Consider the following 22,532-nt stretch of genomic DNA (forward strand, 5'->3'; position numbering starts at 1 on the left):
TATCCAAAAGGACAAAAGAGTATTGTTTAATAGTGAAAGTGCAAATTGTAGAGCTGATGTGGGAATTGGGAGTCCCTGCTGCTCAGTGACTTGTGCATTCTTTGTAATTAAAAGGCCCCTGGTCGACAGAGATCTGAGTGTGTTAGGGCCACGGTGAAAAGAAAGGGCAGGTCCGAAGGTGGGAATGGAGAGAGTGGAGGGAACAGGTCGGGCAGGTCTTCCTCTATGTGAGTGTGAGGTGGATGTCTGGGCGGTGACACACCCATTCACCTGTCTGGGAGGAGCTGCCAGTGTGTATGTGTGTATGTGTGTGTGTCTGTGTGCGTCTGTATGTGTGTGTTCACAGGAGCCAAAGGCAGTGGAAAGACAGAGTGGGAGCCACAGGGTGAGGAAGACAGCGACGAAGAAGGAGTAACAGAGGTTTGTGTGGGATCTCTGCTCGTTGACTCTCCACAGCCACCAGGATGAATAAGAAAAAGGACAAGGAGAACACGCTCAAGATCTCGGGCAAGATCAGCAAGTGAGTTTTGTCCCTGAGGATTTTATGAATGCGATTATGTGTGAGTGTATGTCTGTGTGTGTGCTGACACTGTATCTCGGTCATGTTTCCCCTTCTCCTGTTCTACCTGAGCCGAGAACTGTGTCATGTTTCCTGTGCGTGTCGATGTCCTCTTTCCCAGTGTGTGTTATGGTTCTCCTGTTGTTCTGTTTCCAGCCGGAGCACTGATTCATAGAACGGTTCAAATCAGCCTTTAAGTTCTGTCTGTGTTGAGCTTCGTGGTGCTGAAAGTGCTCTGAGCTCAGGTCCATCAGGTACATCCTTTAAATCAACAACTGCAACTGAAGGAAATGTTTGTAGAACTTGGGTTAAAACTGATAAAATGAAGGGTTAAAGTTTGTTTGTGTATGTCGTCGAGTCACCGAATCACTTTACATTCACACAAGATTAAAAAACTAGCTCTGCAGGCATAGATTTAGACTTAACATGAGGGTACGTGTCTGTTCTTTATTTTAGGACTGTATGTGATGTTTTCATTATAGATACAGAGCAAACGTACAAGCTTTGTCATGTAGTCGTCCATGTGTGGCATTAAGTTCATAACACAAGTGATTTTTTAAAATTTATTTATTTATTTATTCATTTTTACAGCATTTTAAACCATTTTTAAAAGCATCCACTTGATTACATGTCTAATATGAGTGAATTTTTTTTTTATTCATTATCAACTACCACACAATCAGTTTCTTAGTTTTAAAATTGTTCTATGAATGAAGTCAAAATCTTGTTTCCAGCTTCTTACATGTGAATATTTTGTAGTTTCTTTACTTTTCTATGTCCATCCTTGACTTCATTCTGCATTTTCTCACACATGTCTAATATAAGTGATTGTTTTTTTTATTCATTATCAACTACTATACAATCAGTTACTTGGTTTTAAAATTTTTCTATGATTGAAGTCAAAATCTTGTGTTTCCAACTCCTTACATGTGAATATTTTGTCATTTCTTTACTTTTCTATGTCCATCCTTTACTTCATTTTGCATTTTCTGGCATTTCAGAGCTCAACCATTTAGTTTATCGATGGAGAAAATAATGAAAATAATCTTTATTTTCTACATGAAGTGAAACTGAAAATCAGAGGGACTTTTTTTTATGTCTGTTAAAGGACATTTCATCATCCAAATTGTCTTCACCACAGTTTTAACTAAATGGTGGTCAGTTTTCTAGTGTTTCATTCCTGTCAGATGTACTGGTGGTGGTTGTACAAACAGAAGGCGACCAGTTGTGGATTCACATTGGACACGATAAGGTGTGATGAGGGCTGGCCAGTCTGTTCTGCTCAGCTGGTTTCTGTCATTCTCTCATGTGGGCGTTGGTTCCAAACAAACATTAGGGACAAATAACTGTATAGCTTTGAAATACACGCACCCACCAATTAGGACAATTACAACAGAGCTGCAACACACACACACGAGACATTTGGCTGGAAGACAGGCAGCCATATTGTCCTTTTAGTGATGATTTTACACGTTATTTGTTCTCTCGGTTAAAACCCCTGAGTCAGATTTACCTAAAAGCCCAACACGATCTCATTCTTGTGGTGTGAAAAGAGTCGCTTGAAGTGCTGAAGTAAATTCTGATGCAGTGCTATGCTCCTTATGGACTTAAAAATGAAATTTAGATTGAATAATGAATGAATAATAAGTTATTACATATTGTTTTTGTAGCTGTCAGCCAAACTAATGTAAAAAATGTATACTTTGTGTAATGATTTATTAAACATTTCAAATCATAGGTAATCGGTGGTTATTTGTTTTCATGTGCCCTTTTGGAAGTTTGAGCCCCTGCCCCTTTATAGCTCTCTGCACGGCCCTGACTGTAACTACATTAGGGATTGCTATGAGTCCAAGTCCGAGTGAAGATTTGGCCCAAAAAAATGCAGGAAAGCCCTATGTAATAATGCAGGATATCCAGTTATTCAGCTTTGAGGTGATTCAGCAGCTGCCAGTTCTTTGATGTTTTCTGCTTGTTTGTGAATGAATCAAAATATGTTAAGTTGTGTTAGTGTGGAAGGCATTAAAAGCTCACACACACTTTAGACAGAAGGTAGCAGTATTCACACATTTAACATACTGTTGTTCAGCTCTGTGGAAAAGTGAGGCCATTTCTTATTTGAAAAGCAAAACTAATCTCATCTTCAGCTAAGCCGTGATGGTATTTAGTACTTTAGCTTAAACCACCTTCGGTTGAACATCTCAGATCTCCAAGTTCAGGTTCGCCGTCACCAGGGAGATCGACACGCTTTCTGCCACTCGACAGTCCAAATGAAACTGACACCACTCTTCCTCCACAATGAAGAAAGTCAGCTCGCTGTCGTTTTAATAAATCACGCTCTAATCGTTCTGTCAGTCTCGTAGGCACGCTGCCGACGCCGGTGTGTCATAATCAATGATACCTGTCGGTCTTGCTGAGTGAGCAGGAATAGGGAGGCCTTTGTCAGAGCTGCTGCAGAACCAGATCAGCTGCCACTTCAGTGACTCAGAGGAGAAATGGGCCTCTGAGGAGCACATTCCACTGTTACACTATCATCAAGAGCTACCTGTCAAATAAATGCAGATATATAAACCATAAATAAGATGCTTTATAGTTATAGTAAAAGTTTTATTCTATAGGAAAAGAGTTGAAGTCTGTTTGAGTCTTTCCATGAATCACTGAGTCACTTTAAATTCATACAAGATTAAAAAAAACTACATCTACATCCATAGATTTAGACTTAACATGAGGCTACATGCCTGTTCTGTATGTTTTCATTATTAGATACAGACCACACAAACAGACTTCATCATGTAATCATCTATGTGTGGCGTTAAGTTCATGACAGAAGTGATTTTATTTTTTATTTTTACAGCATTTAAAACCACTTGATTGCTTGATTACATGTCTAATATGAGTGAAGCCACTGCATGTTTTTATAGTCGTTTTTTTTTTATTATTATTATTCTTTATCACCTACAGTATGTTACAATCAGTTACTCACTTTAAGCATTTTTCGGAGAATAAAGTCAAAATGTTGTGATTCCAGCTCAAATATGAATATTTGTAGCTTTTTTATTTTTCTATGTCAGTCAGTGAATATCTTGAACTTCTTTTGTGTTTTCTAACATTTTACAGCTGAAACGAAAAATTTATCAACAAAGAAAATAATGAAAATAACTGTCAGGTGCAGCCGTAGAGGGTTAAACTGGTGTGATTGTGTCATTTTTGCTAAAATTATAAGGGGAAAAAAAGTGAGATTAGTTGATTTCTGCACCCTGCAAATTATTTGGTTCTTACCGAGATTTTTTTAAAAAGCTCAGATTTAGAAGTGTTAGATAATTTAGCTTGTTTTAAGAGTTAATTTCTTATTTTAAATGTTCATACATCTATAGACATGCTTATGTCTAGATTTAACAATCTTAATCTTGTCAAGTGAAATTATCTTGCTGCATGGACAGATAATTTCATTTGTTTTGAGTACTTTTTTCCTCAGATTTTGTGTTTTTATCTTGTTTTTAGACACCCCTTTTTTTTGCAGTGCATGAATTACTAAAGTGAAATTGATGAGGACAGACTTTTTTGCACGTCTGTTAAGGACATTTCATTAACAAAACAATAGCATTTATGTCTTATCTCCACTCAGAGACATTCTATGTTGTGCACAGTTTTTGTGTATAAAACTCCAGAAAAGAGGAAAAGATCTGATGACTGTTTTTCTGTTCACATGGTCAAATACACAAAAGTTGTATTGATTTGACTGGATACATGCATAATTTGAAGTTTGTTTGTTTGGTTTTTTTCAGAAATATTATGAAAGGAGGGCATGCTAGCTGAAGAACACTGAACAACAATAGCTTCTGTCATGTAAAAGGAGACACTGAATGAAAAAAATAACTATAAAACACAGACTAAATGGTTGTTGTGGAGAAAATTTTGTGTATGCACAGTTCAACAGTTACTTGTTTAAACACACTGTCTGATCAGTGCAGAAAAATCACAGAGACTGACCCAAATGCAGATATCAATATAGAATAAGAAAGAAAAACATGCAACTTACAGACATATTATACATAAAAGTTGAAATATAATACAAAGAAAATAGATAAGATGCTATAAATTTTCACTAATTACAACTGAAGTTAGAAATTATGTAGTTATTTTCTCACTGTGAAACCACAAGTTCATCCTATTTAATGTTTCTTTTTTTTTTTTGGGTGGGTGGGTGGGGTCATTTCACAGTGCGGTCCAGCTGAGTTCCCTCCTGCCTTTGTGTGTCTGAAGTATTGCTTTGTCGTTTCACTGTGTGTCATTGACAGAATGCATCATAAACAGTGAAACAGGGAGTGACAGTCACAGTCAGGCACTGAGGAATGGTTAGCATTTTAGGAACGATTCAGGTGTGGCTCAGATGGTGAAAAATGATCTTTCCTCACAATGACCTAACTCCCTCCCTGCAGCGCTGAATCATTTTATCTGAGATTGCATTCTTTGATATGTATAAACCAGGATTCAACAAGAAGTGCACTTTTTGGCAGAAATCTATGTTGTCTTTTCACTTTGAACTTGTATAGAATATCCGGGCTCTTTTACTCTGACGGGTTTTATTTTTTGTCGTGAGAATTTAAAGAATTGGGTGCTGGTGACTAAATTAAGTCATATTTTAGGCATTTTTGTTGTAGGGATTTTTTAAAAGTAAGACAAAATGTTTTGTTTTGGACTGAAATGTCAATGAAAACTTTGCGGTGTCTTGTAAATCTACAGCACATGAAACAATTTTTTAAAAAATTAAAAAATCAATCAATGTACGGCTTGAAAGTGTAGTTTTTAAGCTGTTGTTTTTCTTGTTCCTGCTGCCATTGGTTTGTTTAGTCTTTGTTGCTCCAGAAATGTATAAAATGAACAAACTCGGATGTTCAAAATCTGACTTCAGTGTGATTTAAAGATCGGAGTCTGCATTAAAACTGTGATGAGGGTAATTAAAACACTGAGACTTGTTCTTTTATAAACAACCGGCCTCCCTTTGTGTCAGTTTTTATGAATACTGAATGTAATATTGATTCATTTGAGTGGTGACCTTTGACCCCTCCTCCTCACTCTGCAGATCCCAGGCCAGCAGCTTGGCTTTTCTGATCTCCCAAATGCAACAGAATGCTGACCAGGTGGAGAAAGACATCCTCCGGTCCGAAGAGTTGCTGGCTGTGGTACGGGCACACAGAAATACTCACATTCAGCACTAATGTACTTTAAGCCTTTCATGCATGAATTATAAGAACTGTAGTCAAGATTTTTTTCCTGAGTGTTTTTATTCCTCTTTAGGCATGAAAAAACAATGCAATTGAATTTTGTTTAATAAACCTGTTTTTTTATGAAGGTAGATTTGTTTCTTTATTGCTTTAACTAAAAAAAAATTCAATAAAAAAAGTATTTGAATGAAAAAAAAAAAATTATGACCCAAAAAAATTGCATTTGAACATTTTTTTTTTTTGATTGAAGTGATTTTTTTTTTTTTTTTAAATTGATTTCTTTTTTTTTTATGAAAATATATTTTTTGGGTAAGGTAATAAAGAAACAAATCTACCTTCATAAGTTTTTGTGGAGTTCTAAAAATGTCCATTCCGCTGGACACCGTGTGTTTAATTTTTGAAGGAAGGAATGCAATATCAGCAAGTGATATACTGTGTGAAAACTATAAAATCAAAACATCTTTAATGCTGCTAATCTGATGTTTTCCCACATTTTATCATATTCCCAATTTTTATTAGCAATTCATTTACACTCAAACATGTCACAGCAAAATCAGGTTTATCAAGAACAGCAAAGTTACAGTAATGATCTGAAAGTCAGGGTATGAGATGGTGCATAAGCATCCACTGTGTTGGCTGATATGGAACTAAAACAACAAAACCCATGAATATATTAGAGAATAGATGTAGAATAGCTGTCCACTGTAGTGACCACTGTGCATGAAAGGGTTAATAACTAAATAAATTTAAAAAATAAAAAATAAAAATGAAACGACTCACTTTGACCATTTTCCAACAGGATGATAAAAATGAGAAACAGGAGCTCCCCTTACAACACCAGCAGGAGATCTCCGACAAGCTGGGCGAGGCGGAGGGTCTGCTCAAAGACCTCTTCCTGGATCTGGACAAAGCCAAGAAGCTCAAACACCCACAGGCCAAAGAGATAGAGGGCGAGTAAGTGTTTACTGAACAAATACAGCACATTATTTGTCTGCGCACCATAAAAATGAGCAGCATTACTTACTTGTAATATTATTGATCCTTATTGATATTATTGATTTAAAGTTGTAAAATATTTCTTAAGATGTGCCCAATCCACTGTACTTAATGCAGCCCTAAAGATTTAACATAATCAGTGCAAGTATTTATCAAACATTTAGATTAGATTGACTGGATATGTCACAAAAGTTAACGTAGCTTAGTTCCAGGATATTCATATTGGAGATTTTCTCAGAGCATAATATTTATTTACAAATTTGATGCTAACTAATGTTCATGGGTCAAGTCACACAATTATGTAGGGAGTGCCCAACTACATTTTATACAGTAATTCAAAAAGTATTTAGATAGAGACATGAATAATACATCATTTTAAAGGTATTAACTAGTACTTGAAGTTCATAAAAAGAAACAAAAGATATAGTGCCATCTTTTGCCATAAAAATTTGAAAAACTGCATGGTTATGTAGGGAATAAAACTTAACATCTAAATTTTCCTTTTTTTCTAAACATTTTAAAAGTGCAGTTGCAAGTGTCTCCTAACTATGAAAATTTGCTGAGATGTTCTTTAAGGTGTCTATTTGGATGCATTTTTTATTTTTTAAATATAACTATGACTTATGGCAAGAGTTTTGAAGAATGGAATGAAAAAAATAAATGAATTCATTTTTTTGGAGCAATTATCTTTCTGAATGTTCATGATTTCCTCCTGAGACCCAGAAAAGGAAAAGTTTTGGCTTCTTCTATTTGTTTGGTTTTTTTGTTTTGTTTTGGGTTTTTTTTTTACATCCATCAGGCTGCATTTGTAAATAAGAATGTGTTCATAATTGCTTGCCTTGGTAAATAAAGGTTAAATTAAAAATAAATAAATAAATAATTGTCCTGATATGAAACAACAAGATACAACAGTTTTTTAGATAGATTTTTTTCTTTTTTTTTTTTAATTTTATGGAATGTTCTTTGCAGTGGACGGCTTTTTTTTTTTTTTTTAATAAATAAAGCTGTAAACCTCTTGTCCCCTATGCAGGACTAAAATACATCGCTGGGTCTCAAGAGGATATTGGTATAAAATGCTTATAATAAATTAATGCAATGAGTGGATTTTTTAATCCATAACCTATATTTATGTACCAAATATTTTATCAAAGCAAATGGAAATTTAATAATTGACTGAACTCAGTAACTTTAAAAATCAAATAAATCCACTTACTTATTCCTTCATTATTAAAGCTTACTCTATATTATACTGTTAAATTGTATTTGCTGAAACTGGTAGAAATGTCATTAATAAATAATTTAAACATGTTTAATTCAAGTTCATATTTGTCTTTCAGTGAATGTCGCTTTTATTCATTCAACCATTTTTTTATGTTATTATTTAATGAGTCCAACCTGTTGTTTGTCGTTTCTCTGTGTCCTGTTTCCATTGTAGTGTCATCCTCCTCCATGAGCGCTGGTTGAAGGACTGTGCCTTCTACAGAGACATCTACGAGCAGATCGACGACGTGTCGCTGATGCCCATCATCAACTGGGACCCGGTTTTCAGCCAGAAGCAGGTAATTTTTAACAAAACATTAAGCAGACAAGAGTTTGCTACCAAGAAGAACATGAACTCCTCCTACCTAAAGCTTTATTTTATCAATAAGTTCAGTTTGTTCTGGAGTGTTTTCTACAATTAAATAACATATGTGAACTGAGATGTTATAACTGGTTGTTGTTATTTCATGGAATATTTTGATGACACCAAATACTTGAGGTACTTAGTGGTAGTTTGGTAACAACCAGCTAATACTGTAGCAATATCATGTAGTTACCAAACTAATAATGCTTAATAAATGTAGTGATAATGGCCATTATGGTATATTATAATGCTAAAATTTATCATCTCCCACGTTCCAAACATTCCCTTTACTTCAAGGTAAAACTGTACAAATGAAATGTTAAATGCTGTGATTGTTGTCATATATTCACCTCTGAATGAACACAAGAGGTCCAACCAGGTTCTGCTTCTTCTTTTGATGCATCATTATCCTGAAATTAGAAAAAAACACAGGTAGTTTAGCAACTCAGACTCAAAAACAGCTGACGGTAACGACAAGCATCTAATGAGCTAAAATATTCAATAATTTCTATATCGCTAGTTCTATCAATACATGTAAATGATAATAATAATAATAATTTTAAAAAAAGAATGTACTCAGCTTTTCATTGTTATAAGATATGACCCATTTGGACATTTAGAGGCTCTGTAGTGAACTTGGAAACAGAATCATCTTCTGCAACGCTGGTTCACCAGTAAAACACATGGAGTTGGATCAATAACAGCAGAAAAGCAGTTATAGACACCTGTTCTTACATTCAGTTAAGGATATAATTTGCTGGAAAAGTCACTTTTTCTACTCTTGTCTCTGTTATGATATAATAACCTTTGAATTTACTTTGAGCTTTTATAAACATCTATGATGTTAATGTAATGGGACTAGTACAAATGCTGAACCCAAATGCAAGACCAGAACACAGATGACCAATTGAGAGTGTTTATTAAACACAATCACGGTAGTAAAAACACAGCACAAAATTGTTAACACGTCTATGAAGGCGTGTGATACTGGACTCTTCGTCCGGGCTGTGAACGGAGAATATGGATGGTCAGCACGGCCGAGCCGGAGGATTCCCGTCAACACCCCGACTAGGGCAAAACAGAGGATAGTCAAAAAACAAACCAGGTCATACACAGGAGGACAATTCAGGAGGCAACGGGACATGAGGGAAAGGCTACTCACGGTCAGGGTCCAGGCGAGGGTCGAAACACAAGGTAACACGTTGGAGGCTGAGGTAGTCAGGGAATAGGCAGAATCAGAAGTCGATGTACGAACCAGGTCAGAACCAGACGAGCAGGCAGACGAGGAACAGGCAGGATCGGTGGTCGGAAGGCAAAAACGGGTCAAGAACGGGCAGACAGACTGACAGGTATCCAAAAACGCTGGTAAGTGAGCACACAAAGGTAGAACACAAACTGGCAAAGAAACAGGGGAAAACACAGGGTTTAAATACACAAGAGGGAGGGAAGACAATAGGACACAGGTGGAGATAATCAGGGAGGAGTCAGGTAATCAGGAGCAGGTGAAACAATCAAGGAGGGGAAGTAAAGACACCAGACATGACACAAGAGGGAAACTTAACAAAATAAAACAGGAAATGACAGAGAAAACAGAAAAGACAGACACAGTCTGGGAGCAGACATGACAGTTAATATGATAAATAAGTTAGATGTAGGAAAAAGCCTGACTTTCATTGAAAAATGCAAGAAAATTCATTTGTTAGTCCCACAAAAATAGTTGTACTGATTAAAGGGTTAAACTGACACTATGATAAATGTTTCCAGGTAATAAGTTAATAATTTGCTTTTATATGAATGCTGCATTGATGTAATCATCACCAAAATAACACTAAACACAACCTTAACTCTTTAGATGTGCTTCCCTGTTTTGGCCCCTTTTCTCCTATTACCTCAGTAAGTCTAATGTACCCACTGTTGACACAGCAAGAAACAACCTGGTTATTATTTTGGTATTTACATGATAATCACATAGTATTACTTAGTTATTAAAACTATTACCATTTTATTACAGAGCAGTAAACGTGTGCTCCTTTCACCTCTTTCTATGCAGATATTGTAACACACTAAATAAACACCACATGTGCAGCATTCCCATAAACATAAATGTATGTGATTGTATGTGATGTTGGGGATGCTCGCTGCTCTGTATTAAACACAAAAACCTGAAGTGTCTCTGAGTGACACCGTTGTTTTTCCTGGTGTCTGTGCTTTCAGAAACAGCTGAACACAGAGGAGTACGGCCCCACCTTGGCAGACCTGGAGAGGCAGGTCGCAGCTCACAACATCCTGCACAAAGAGGTGGAGGCCTACAGCTCACAGCTCTGCGTCAGCTCAGCCGGCAGCAAGGTGAACGATCCATCCAGCACAACGTGTTTACATGACAACACACATCACATGTTATCACTTTAGACATCATCACAGCAGCTGAGCTACAAGTCTAATGTCCCGTTTGTTTTTAAAGCTTGTAAGTTCATTTTAATTTGTGTCTTTAGGAGAAATACACAGCCTTGAAGAAACAGTACAACAATATCCTGGTGAGTCGGTTTTGATAAGAAATGTCATCAATTTGTCTTTGTCTCATCATTTTACTTTTCAATGTGTTTTTTCTCTTTCATTTTATTTTTATTACAATGCCAAAAACTTCCAACGCACCACAATTTCAACAAGAAATACATATATTTAGCATTCTAAGGTATTCAAAAAATATATTCTGGCTGCTTCAAGTGTCTAATGCTGTCATGTTTTCCATCTCTTCAGGAGAACTCCAAGTGGCGTCGCCACTACTTGTCCAGCTTGCATGAGTACATGCAGGGATGCAACAAGGAACTGGCTTTTCTGGAAGAAGAGCAGAATAAGATCAAGAAGCAGGACTGGAGTGACCACATAGTAGATCCACCCGACATCCGCAGGCAGTATGAGGTCAGGACTGATGGATAAACCAGACTTTCATCACTACAAGAATAGACTAGGATTACATTTCTTCTCCAGAATGGTCAAAAAATCAGATATATGATAAATAACATTGTAATTTGATCTCTATCAGAACTTCAAGAACAACAGCCTGTTGTCACATGAGAGTGAAGTGAACAAACTTCAGGATGAAGGAGACAGACTCATAGAACTGAAACATCCTGCCAGTTCGACAATACAGGTACCTGCTTTTAACCAGAAGGGCAAGGAAGGGACAACTCTCACAAGATGGAGACCTTGCTGATTTCAGTCTTAACATTTTATTTCAAGGCTCAGAGAGACGCAGTGCGAAGTGAGTGGCAGCAATTCCTCAACTTGTGCATCTGTCAAGAAACACATCTGGGCAATGTGGAGGACTACAAGAAGGTACAGGCACTTCACAGTTTGTACTGAATATACACAGATGCAAGATATTTAGATTTTTTTTGTTTTGCAGAAATGCTTTTCTTTTGTACACCACCAAGGTGAGACATTGAATGAAATGAAAACAACAACAACAACAACAACAAACAAACAAACAAACATGAAAGCAATCGTTCACAAATATCATAAACCCATATTTTATTCACAATAAAACAAAGAATACATGAACTGAGAAACTGGAACATGTTAAGACAAAAATATGATAATTTATAATAATAATAATAATAATAATTTATAATTTGATTTCAGCAACATGTGTCCAAAAAGTTTAGACAGGGGCAACAAAATGTTTGAAAGAGGCTAAGAGTCAGCTGGTCTGTGACAAATGACTGAGTTAAAGAGAAAACCTTAGAGAGGCAGAGTCTGTCAGAAGAAAAGATGGGTTGAGTAAAAAGGTTCACCAATCTGAAAACGGCATCTACATTTGCTTAAAATGGTACATTTTCTTGGGTTTGCATTTTATGTGTTATCTATGTTCTATTGTGCAAAAGCTACACGTTTATAGGATTTACAGATATTTTATTCAGTTTTTATTTGTTTTACACAACATCCCATCTTTTCTCTATAGTAGACAACCATCAGATCCACTGCATTCATTGTCTTTGGGGCTATAATCAGTAATTTTTGTATTCTTATTCGATTTTAATTTTGTTTCCATAAAATAAAGTACGTTTGGATCATTCAGCTGCTAAAAGTCAGTAATGTTTGATAAAATGCTGAGTGTTGCGCTTATATTTTTGTTTAGTGGACTTTTGAGACATACGGTATGTGTGAGAACAGAAGTAGATCAAGGATGATGATGATGATGATGATGATGATGATGTTGCATTTTAGTACGATGCATTTATTATTATTTCTTATTCTGGGTTTACACTGGCCCTTTTCTACTTTTACTCTGTTTTTTATTGTATTTCAGTTGATGTCCATTTTTATTGCTGAGTGATTGTGAGCAGCTAACATGTACCTTAGGGATTAATAAAACATTATCTCATTTTATGTCTAATTGCATGTGCAGAAAGAATTGAAATAGTGCATATGTTAATGCGTTGTGCTCTTTTCAGTACCAAATGGACACTGACCAGCTGTCAGAGACACTGACCAAACTCAACAACAGCATCAATCCCAAGTCTCTGAGCAAACAGAGCAACATAGAGACACTGCTGCAGCTTGAGGTACGGGTGGAGTGTTTACAGTCAATACTGGAAGCACTAGGCAAAGAAAATACAGCACATAAATATTCAACTTGCATCCTCTATGAATGATCACTATTATATGAATGTTGACTTTATCCCTGGCAGGCTGAGGAGAAGGCAGTGCAGAACTGTGACCAGATGCTGGCTGAACTCAGGAAGCGCAGCACCACCATACCTCCTCTAAAGCTCCGTCGCACCAACCCAAACCGACCAGTCACAGTGGAGTCGCTGTGTGACTGGGAGACAGACAGGGTATTGTAAAGTTTTGTAAAATGCTCAAAAAGACAGAGAATTCAAATTAAAGCTGAGATGTTTTGTTTTATTTATACGCACTGATGTCTCTTCTTCTATCTTTTGAGCATGATCTTTCAGTCTAACTGTTGTATCATTTATTTATCATAATTTAGCACGACCTTTCAAGAGGAGAGAAGTGTTCCCTGAAATCGAACTCAGACAGTGAGAACTGGGAGGTCATCTCTGCTGATGGAATGACAAAAACCTTCCCAGGAGTTTGCTTCCAGATCCCACCACCAGATACAGAGGCCATAGACAAAGTGGACCTGTAAGTCATGCAGGGTTTGACTATTTCACATCAACAATGACCAAATACTAATACTACTACTATAATACTGGGATGTTCATTTTTAGGCAAGGCAAGGCAAGGCAGGTTTATTTGTATAGCACATTTCATGTACAAGACAATTCAAAGTGCTTTACATAAAACATTAAAAGTATTACAGCAGAAGCAATAAAAAGTATAAGCATGAGAAAAACAAACAAACAAAAAAAATCTGATAAATAGATAAAACAGATAAACAGATAAAACAGATAAAAACTTTTAGCTTAAAAGGAACAGTGCAGATCTGAACTGATGAATTAAAACTCTATTCAAATGTAGCTGAGAACAGGTGGGTCTGTAACCTGGATTTAAATAATTTTAGGTTGGGTAGTGAGCTGGCAGACCTCAAGAAGAGAAGAGCGGCTCTGGCAGAGTCACTGAAGAATCACAAATCAGATGTTTCCAGGATGCAACAATCAGGTCAGTGTTAATCTAACAAAAACCATTATTACTGCTTTGTACGTGATGATTTATGGTTAGATTTATCTCTTGGAGCTATGATCTGTGAGGTTTTCTGTTTCCTCCCTCAGCCCCGGTGTCGTCTGCTCCACTGGATCCCAAAGCAGTCGCCCTGGCAGATCAGCTGAAAAAGCTCGACGGTGACCTAGCCAAAGCTGAGGAGGACATGCTGAGGCGCCTGCGAACTCCAGTGAACCGCACTGACCCAGCTGGAGATCTGGCCAAGAGGCTGAAGGAACAGGAGGTAAACAGGCTCAGGGTCATATATTTACAGATCCTAACAATATTATAAAAGACTGCAACCTGTCCTACACTTTTACTCTTGCAGTTGTTACATAAATAGCTGGATTTGTTTTCCTAGATGTCAGGTTTACAAGATAACTCACACTTAGTGATGCAGCTAAAACATGCAGTGGTTTTCCACTCATATTACAAAATGCTGAACAACTGTGACACAAGCCAACGATACCACAGTAAAAGCCATTCAGTTGAAAGTTCTCTCTTATGAACTGGGAACGTGGAATCAAATACAGATGATCACATTTTGTTTGTGAACTGTGCACTTTATTACATTAATCTAAACTCAACAAGCCTCCAATCCTCCAGAAAAGAGCTTCATCCCCCCAGAAATTTTTTTTATATGATATTCCATAATGTAGTACCAACTACTGCTCTTTACCCACCCTGTTTTCAAATAGCATTGTGACATATTGTTCTTTTGTAGACTTAGATAGATAGATAGATAGATAGATAGATAGATAGATAGATAGATAGATAGATAGATAGATAGATAGATAGATAGATAGATAGATAGATAGATAGATAGATAGATAGATAGATTGATTGATTGATTGATTGATTGATTGATTGATTTACTTTATTAATCAAAATAGAAAATACAGTCACCAGTCCACAGAACCAGTTATACTACATCAGCAATAAATAAATAAATAAATAAATGAATAAATAAATGAATGAATGAATAAATAAATAAATAAATAAATAAATAAATGTAGAGTATAAGTAGCTAAGAATAAGTTACATTAAAAAGAAAGTAGAATTAAAAGACAAAATGTGTTTTCTACCTATCCCATAAAAACATTACAAGTATAAAAACATTAAAAAAAAAAAAAAAAAAAAAGGTTGTTGGATTTATTTGACTCAGTGAGTTCAGATGACAACTAGCTTCTCATTTAACACTGCTATACTGTAAGAAATGTAGTGTTGAATGTATTTCTTGACTAAAAGAGTACATGAAATGAAACCTGAGGCTGTTGTCATGAATAAAAATGAGTTGTTCGTAATTAAAATGAGATGTTGATGTTGTAGGTATTGAGGAAATGCATGTTTAGCTGGACTGAAGAGCAGATGTCTGACAGTCAGGGTCTCAATGTGTTCATTACAGGAAGCTGCCAAAGCACTAAAGGCTCTGGAGCAGCAGAAACTGTCGGCTGAAGCCGACCTGCAGCCACTGCTGTCCAAAGACGGTGCCTCCTCTGCTCTGCCATTACAACTCAGTGCTGCAAACAACAAGCACGACGGTATCGCTGCACTCGCTGACCTCTTTGCCAAAAAGTAAGTAGATATTGTAACGTGAAAATATGCTAAATACAACCTGCAGACTGCTCCTTTGAATCACATTATCTCAGTGCATTTATCATATTTCATTAATCTGGGCTCATTTTTTTGTAACCAGAGCAAATGCATCACTAAACCTGGAGAACCAGATTAAGAAGGTGGATGGCATTCTCTCTGGGTTTGAGAAGGACCTGAGTTCAGATGGTCCAATACCTGATGAGCCAAATGCAATTCAAGCCCGTGCTCAAGAGATTCAGGTGAGGAAACATCAGCTCCGCTAGTTTTTGTCCTGTACCATACTCTTATCTGAACATCTCCATTTAAGGTCCTTTGCATTTTAGTCTTAGTATGAAACATTTTGCCACACAAACTAAACTTACACTAAATACCAAAAATATCTTGTAATTCTGTTTTGGTTTTGATGGATCATTAGGTAATAACATACAGTGTGTATCTTTGCAGTGCAAATGTCATTTGTAAATAGGATTATTTAATGTTTTCATTGTTTTATAATCGACATTTACATTTCTGTGACACTAGTTATGTGGCTTTCACATATTTTTTATCATATTTATTTTCAAAATCATTCAGCGCCAGCAAAAGTCTGTCATAGTGGCTCAGGATGACATGAAAAAGCTGAGTCAGGATCTGGAGGCCACAGAACAGCTGTGCAGTTCTCTGCAGCAGGGTTACCAGGAATACTGCCCTGACATCCAGCGCCAGAGGTCCGATGTCAAGCAGCTACAGACCCGATACGCAAACGTCGCCAACCAGCTGAAGGACAGGTGAGAGCCAAGTGGACCATCAAATCTGTTTAGGCATATTGATTTGTAATGGTACAGTAGTTATGAAATAAAAAAAAAATCTGGCCATTTGATCTGTCTGAAAAGCAGTTTCCAAGCAAAAAAAACTAAAACAAATATACAATACAAGAATTACATGCCATCAGACTTTTCTGTAAAAAAAAAAAAAAGTCACAAAATATAATGAAGAGTGGTGAAGACATATGGATTTCTTACAATCAGTGAATATATTTTTGGATGAAGTGCAAAAGAAAACAAAATTTCTACCCTGAAAAACCAATTCTTTGGAGTTTTTTTTTAATATCACAATGCAAAGCTAAAAAAAAAAAAAATCACATTCAACCTGATAACACATTCATTAATCATTCCAGAGAAAACATCTTGCAAGATGCTGCAAACAAAAACCAGGAATTCCAAAGCAGCTGCAAATCCTTGAATTCCTTCCTGAACAACCTGCCAACAAATCAGATAAATCCAAATGATGATCTGTCCCAGATCACTGCAAAGAAGAGCTCCCAGGAGGTAAGACCTTCTCCTGAAAAATCACCTGATAAATATTGATTCCTTATGTTTTATAAACATGGTAAACCACAACTCTCTATCAAAGTAATTAGAGAGAATAACGCTTTGTAAATTCATTTCATAACTCAGTGTTTATTATTTTACTGCAGAGGGTGGTGGATGACCTGAAGCGAAAGGGAGATGAGATGGACAGAGTGACTGACCTATCTCAGAATCTGCAGTTGTTGCTCAATGTAAGACTCAGTGTATTACTCACTCTATATCTATGAATGTAATACTGCATCTGATTTACACTTTTAAAACTGAAACAAGTTACCATTAAAGACAGGTTTATCTTTCTAACAAATAACCATTTATGAAATGACTTCGAAGTCATTCACAAATGGTAGAACTAATACAAAAACAATGGCTTGAATTAGTTGTGCTAAATATGTTAAGCAAACTTTAACTGTTCATGTTTGTGCAGGACTATGAAACCAACGTTGAAAGATACAACAGCATACTTGAGGATACTGGTACTAATGTTGCAAAGAAACCTTCAGTGCCCACACTTTCTGATGCTGTTCAAAAACAGGTACCATTTAAATGACTATCTATGTACACACGCTGTGACTCATAAAGTTGGAATACTTTGTCACCTTTGATCAGGTGTAATCATTACATGCTGAATCCCGGTTACACTTTATCTATCAACAATAATTAACATCTTCACAATCATTTCATGAGAAGAAGTAAACATATTTTATTCCAGCTTTATGAGCAACAGTTTATTATTTGTTGAATTTTTGACAGATGTCTGATAGTTCTTTTCTTTTTACAGGAAAAAGATCTTGTTAAACTGTATGCTGAAGCCACAACTGAAAATGCACAACGGCAAAAACAAATGGACTTAGCCCAGAATTTGATTTTACAAGTAAGACAGCAAGACGTAGGACCTTTTCACTATGAAAAAAAATATGGTGAATTAAACTTTGTGAAACCCAAGTCACAAAAAAAACCTTGATAATTTAGAGACATTTATTTCTTTGCTTTTCTTGCTACAGAATGAAGAAAAAGTTCAGATGGTGGCACAGCAACAAGTGCACCTTGAAAACCAGCAAAGGACTGCTGTAGAATTAGACAGTCTGTTGAAAGAGCTGGATGAAGAGAAGGAGAGAACAAGTCACGCTGAAAATGACTTGAGAGTCTTCAAAGACAGGATGATGTCACTAAAGAGTCGGAGAGCAGTGCAACGCGTTGAGGAAAAAGAAGTCCTGCAGTACTACCGTGACCCAAAACTGGAAAGCGATTTGGTTGATCTACAAAACACACTGCATACAGAGGTCCTGAAGCGCAGCTCCACTCAGACTGAGATTGAGGTCTTTAACAAGAAAATCAGGGTCCTGGAAGACAACCTCAAAAACACTCCACCTAAACTCGTGACTAAAGAGGTAACACAATTTGAGAGAGATCCTCAGCTCGATGTAGAGGCTGATAAAATAAAGAGTGAAATGGCAAGGATAAGAGATGAAATTCGAGTGAGGGATGGGGAACACCTTCAGATGCAGACAGAGATAACAATTCTCCAGCAGAAGAAACAACCTATCAAAGAGAAAGTACTTAAGAAGGAAGTGGTGAAAGTGGAAAAGGATCCTAACATGCTGAGAGCAGTGCAATCATTTGAGACGGAAATTTCAGATGAGAGCAACAAGAGTAAGTTCCTCAATGATGAAATCTTTCAGACAAGGAGCATGATCAATGCACTCGAGAGACTGATCCCAAACATCCAGCCTCAGGTCATCACTAAGGAAGTAAAAAAGATTGAACAAGATCCAGAGCTCATCAATGAATCTAACAGGATTCGGACAAGCATTGAAGAGGAGCGGGCTGAAAATAGCTCATTGGCCAGAGAAGTGACAGAGCTCCACAGTCGGTACAGAGAAGTTCAAGACTATAAACCAAGAATTGAAGTGAAAGAAATAGTCAGTGAGATCTACCGCATAGACCCAAACACAGAACTGGAAATAATGCGTCTAAGGAAAGACACTCAAGACATCTCCAAGCAGCGCTCTGACTTGGAGAGGGAAATCACTGGAGTCACAACTGACCTTAATATCCTTCGAGCTGAGAAGCCCAGGGTGGAGCTGAAGGAAGTTTTCCAAGAGGTGATTAAGGAGGAAAGAAGCCCAGAAAATGAGAGAGAGATCCGGAGGCTAAGTGATCAGGTGCATCACTTACAAACCACTTACAGCTCTCTCCAGAACCAGGTGGCACTACTCAAGAAAGAGAGAGATGAATGGAAAGCAGAAAAGTCCAAGGTTCAGACCCAACTTGTCACAAGAGAAGTCATAAAGTATGAACCTGATCCACTGTTGGAGAAAGAAGCTGACCGCTTGAGAAGGGATGTGCGGGATGAGGCACAACTGCGGCGCAACATTGAAGAGATGGTGTTTGACCTGAAAAATAAATACATCATCCTGGAGAGGCAGAAACCCGAGGAGAAAATAGTTGTGCAGGAGGTTGTACGTTTACAGAAAGATCCTAGGCAGTTAGTTGACCATGACCGGCTCAGCAGGAGCCTTGATGAAGAAAAACAGACCCGGCGTCAGCTAGAACTAGAACTGCAGCAGCTAAGAACTATGTTGGAAGAAAAGGAGAGAATCCTCAGAGAGAGTGATGAGCGTCAAAAGAGAATTCAAGCAGAGTCTGAAGTCAGAGAGATTAGACTGCGCATCACACAGCTGGAAAATGCCCCACCTCCTGTTGAAGAAAGTATCATCGTTGAGGAGGTACTGAAGGTGGAGAGAGACCCAGTGCTGGACAGGATGACAAATGGTTTGCGGTCGAACATGGACAGGGAAACCAGTGATGTTCTGCGTCTTCAAAGAGATATCCGTAACATCACTGTAAAGCTTGAGATCCTACAGAAAGAAAAGTCTGGTGAGAAGACAGTGTACAAAGAGGTTGTTCGTGTTGAAAAAGACCAGGCTGTTGAGGCTGAGAGGGATCGCCTGAGGGAACAGTTGTCTCAGCACAAGTTTGCCAGGCAGGACCTGGAGGATGAAATCAGACGTCTCAATGAAAAAATCAACATCCTGATCAGCACCAAGTCTAGCACTTCAAGAGATGAGACCACCCTCATTTCGAACAGAGAAGCCTTAGAAAGAGAGAAGGACAACCTCACCCGGGAGCTCAGGACACTCGAGACTAAGAGACATGACATCAGCCTGTCCTTCCAGCAGCAGAGCCGGCTAATGAGTGAGAAAACACAGATGAGCAGGCAGAGGAGCATTAAGATGGAGTCAGACATCCAGCGTTTGGAGAGGGAGATTCTGGAAGAAAAAGACAAGATCCACATGAGAGACAGCACCATCCGAGAGCTTGTGCAGGACCTACAAAAAGAAGAGCATGCCGAGACAAGAACCAAAGAGACAAACGTGTCAACTAAGATCACCATTCTGGATCCAGATACAGGCAAAGACATGTCTCCTTATGATGCCTACCTGCAGGGCCTGATTGATCGCCAACAATACATTCATCTGCAGGAGCTGGAGTGTGACTGGGAGGAAATAACATCCATGGGACCTGATGGGGAGGTGACTGTACTTCAAGACCGCAAGAGTGGCAAGCAATACTCGATCAAAGATGCCCTGAAGGAGGGCAGACTGACAGAGTATGACCTACAGCGGTATAAAAAAGGCACACTCCCCATCTCAGAGTTTGCCTTGTTGGTTGCAGGTGACAAGAACAAGATCAACCCTTTGTTCCACTCAATCATCCCAAAGACCAACACAACAGTCAAATCCCCCTCCACTGAACCAGAAATATATCCAGTCGCCGGAGTTATGGATACAAATACTGACACCTGCTACACAATACGCAATGCCACCACACGCAGACTGATCGATCCTATCACCAGCCAAAGGCTTCTAGAGGCTCAGGCGGCCACAGGTGGCATCATTGATATCACCACCAAAGAGAGATGCACAGTTCACAAGGCAGCAAACAGAGGCCTCATTGAGGACAGTCAACTTCAGAGGCTACTGAATGCTCAAAAGGCCTATGTAGGAGTCGAAGAGCCCACCACCAGAGAGTGTCTGTCTGTGGGAGAAGCTGTCCAGAAGGGATGGATGCCAAAGGAAACAGCAATGCGCTACATGGAGGCGCAACACATCACCGGGGGGCTGGTCAGTCCAACCACTGGCAGCAGAGTGAATATCTTCGACGCCCTTGGAAAGAAAATGATCGACAGCACGATGATGAGAGAACTTCAAGCTGATTCATACTACAACAAAGACATCACAGACCCTCTCACAAAGGAGAAGATCAACTACAAGCAAGCTCTGGATCGCTGTAAGACAGACCCTGTGTCAGGCTTACCAATGCTGCCTGCCTCCTCCAAAGAGTCTGGCTACAGCTCAACATACAGTAGCAGATACGCAAGATTCTAGATATGTTTACAAAATACTTGAGTTAACAGGCTTATTGAGTGATGTGCTAAAAATGTACTTTTTGATTTGGGATCAAACTGTACAAAGATCAAGAACAAAAGTGCGTAAAATGTACATTTTGACTCAGGAAAAGTCTCTACTGCAAAGTTTTCTGTCTAGCTAAAATGATTGCTGCTGAGTTGCTTTGTTTACTGAACATGTCTAATGCGGGCAGATGTTTTTTTGATTTTATTTAAAAACAGACAATATAAAAATGCACGTTATCTTTGATATTATTGTGCTATAAGGGATCCTGGGACACGGTGCAATGCTATTTACAAAGATTGATTTGATTCTGTATTACTCATGGGCTATCCTTGACACTTTTCACTTTGAATCTTGTTTGATACTTTATGAAGAAATTAATATCAATAAATTTAAATTATATTGACAGAGTGGCTCATATTCATTGCTTTGCAGACAAAACACATAACTGAAGAGATGTAGTGCATATCCCTGTTAACCTGTGTGGTTTTTACCACTACTTCATGCACTTCATACACCTGTCAAGAAGACTGAAAGTGTAAGGAGAAAAGGGTGTGTTAAGCTGATATCAGATGACAAATAATGGGAAATACTCCACCTAGCATCATGGAGCATCTGTAATTGAGCTCATAAGCTTTAGAGTCATTTTAACACCTCAAGTTAAGGGTCATGACCTCATGGGATCATGAGTCACCGAGGATGTAAAAAAGAAATAAAATGCACAATTCTTCCTTTTATTAGAGGGCTACAAAAAGCAACAACAAATCAACAATAATGTAAAAATAAATTGTAATATGCTATTGTTAAACTGTTATATGTGTGCACAAGTAGACTTTAAACCTTGAGGCTAGAGTTGTACTTTAAAGAAGCCCAGAAGAAGAAAACAAACTTCAACCAGACTAAGCTATATGTATGTATTCCTGATTATGATATGAAGGGTTGGCTGTATTAACACATAAAGCTGCTTCACACTGGTGCTAAGTGCTAGTTAAACAGAATGACACATAGAATATATATTAGATGTCATTGACCATCTTATCAATACAAAGCACCAGCAGTGGTAGAAGTGCTCACTACTCTCACAACTACATAAAAGTACTAATAGCACAC

The 22,532-nt window shown here is 37.7% G+C and overlaps 1 protein-coding gene across 1 annotated transcript; it reads left to right on the plus strand.

Moving 5' to 3' along the window:
• Positions 1–317: 317 nt before the first annotated feature.
• Positions 318–21,830, plus strand: evpla (envoplakin a). Its single transcript, XM_030136527.1, has 22 exons — positions 318–520; positions 5,640–5,739; positions 6,581–6,735; positions 8,213–8,336; positions 10,616–10,747; positions 10,894–10,935; positions 11,159–11,320; positions 11,445–11,552; positions 11,642–11,737; positions 12,856–12,966; positions 13,093–13,239; positions 13,395–13,549; positions 13,929–14,026; positions 14,137–14,309; positions 15,471–15,640; positions 15,762–15,900; positions 16,235–16,428; positions 16,818–16,968; positions 17,118–17,201; positions 17,435–17,542; positions 17,789–17,881; positions 18,012–21,830. The coding sequence occupies exons 1-22, from the start codon at positions 465–467 to the stop codon at positions 21,396–21,398; spliced, it is 5,985 nt and encodes a 1,994-aa protein (XP_029992387.1). The 5' UTR covers positions 318–464; the 3' UTR covers positions 21,399–21,830.
• Positions 21,831–22,532: the final 702 nt, after the last annotated feature.

This window comes from Sphaeramia orbicularis, chromosome 1 (assembly GCF_902148855.1).
Source record: "Sphaeramia orbicularis chromosome 1, fSphaOr1.1, whole genome shotgun sequence".
Lineage (NCBI taxonomy): Eukaryota > Metazoa > Chordata > Actinopteri > Kurtiformes > Apogonidae > Sphaeramia > Sphaeramia orbicularis.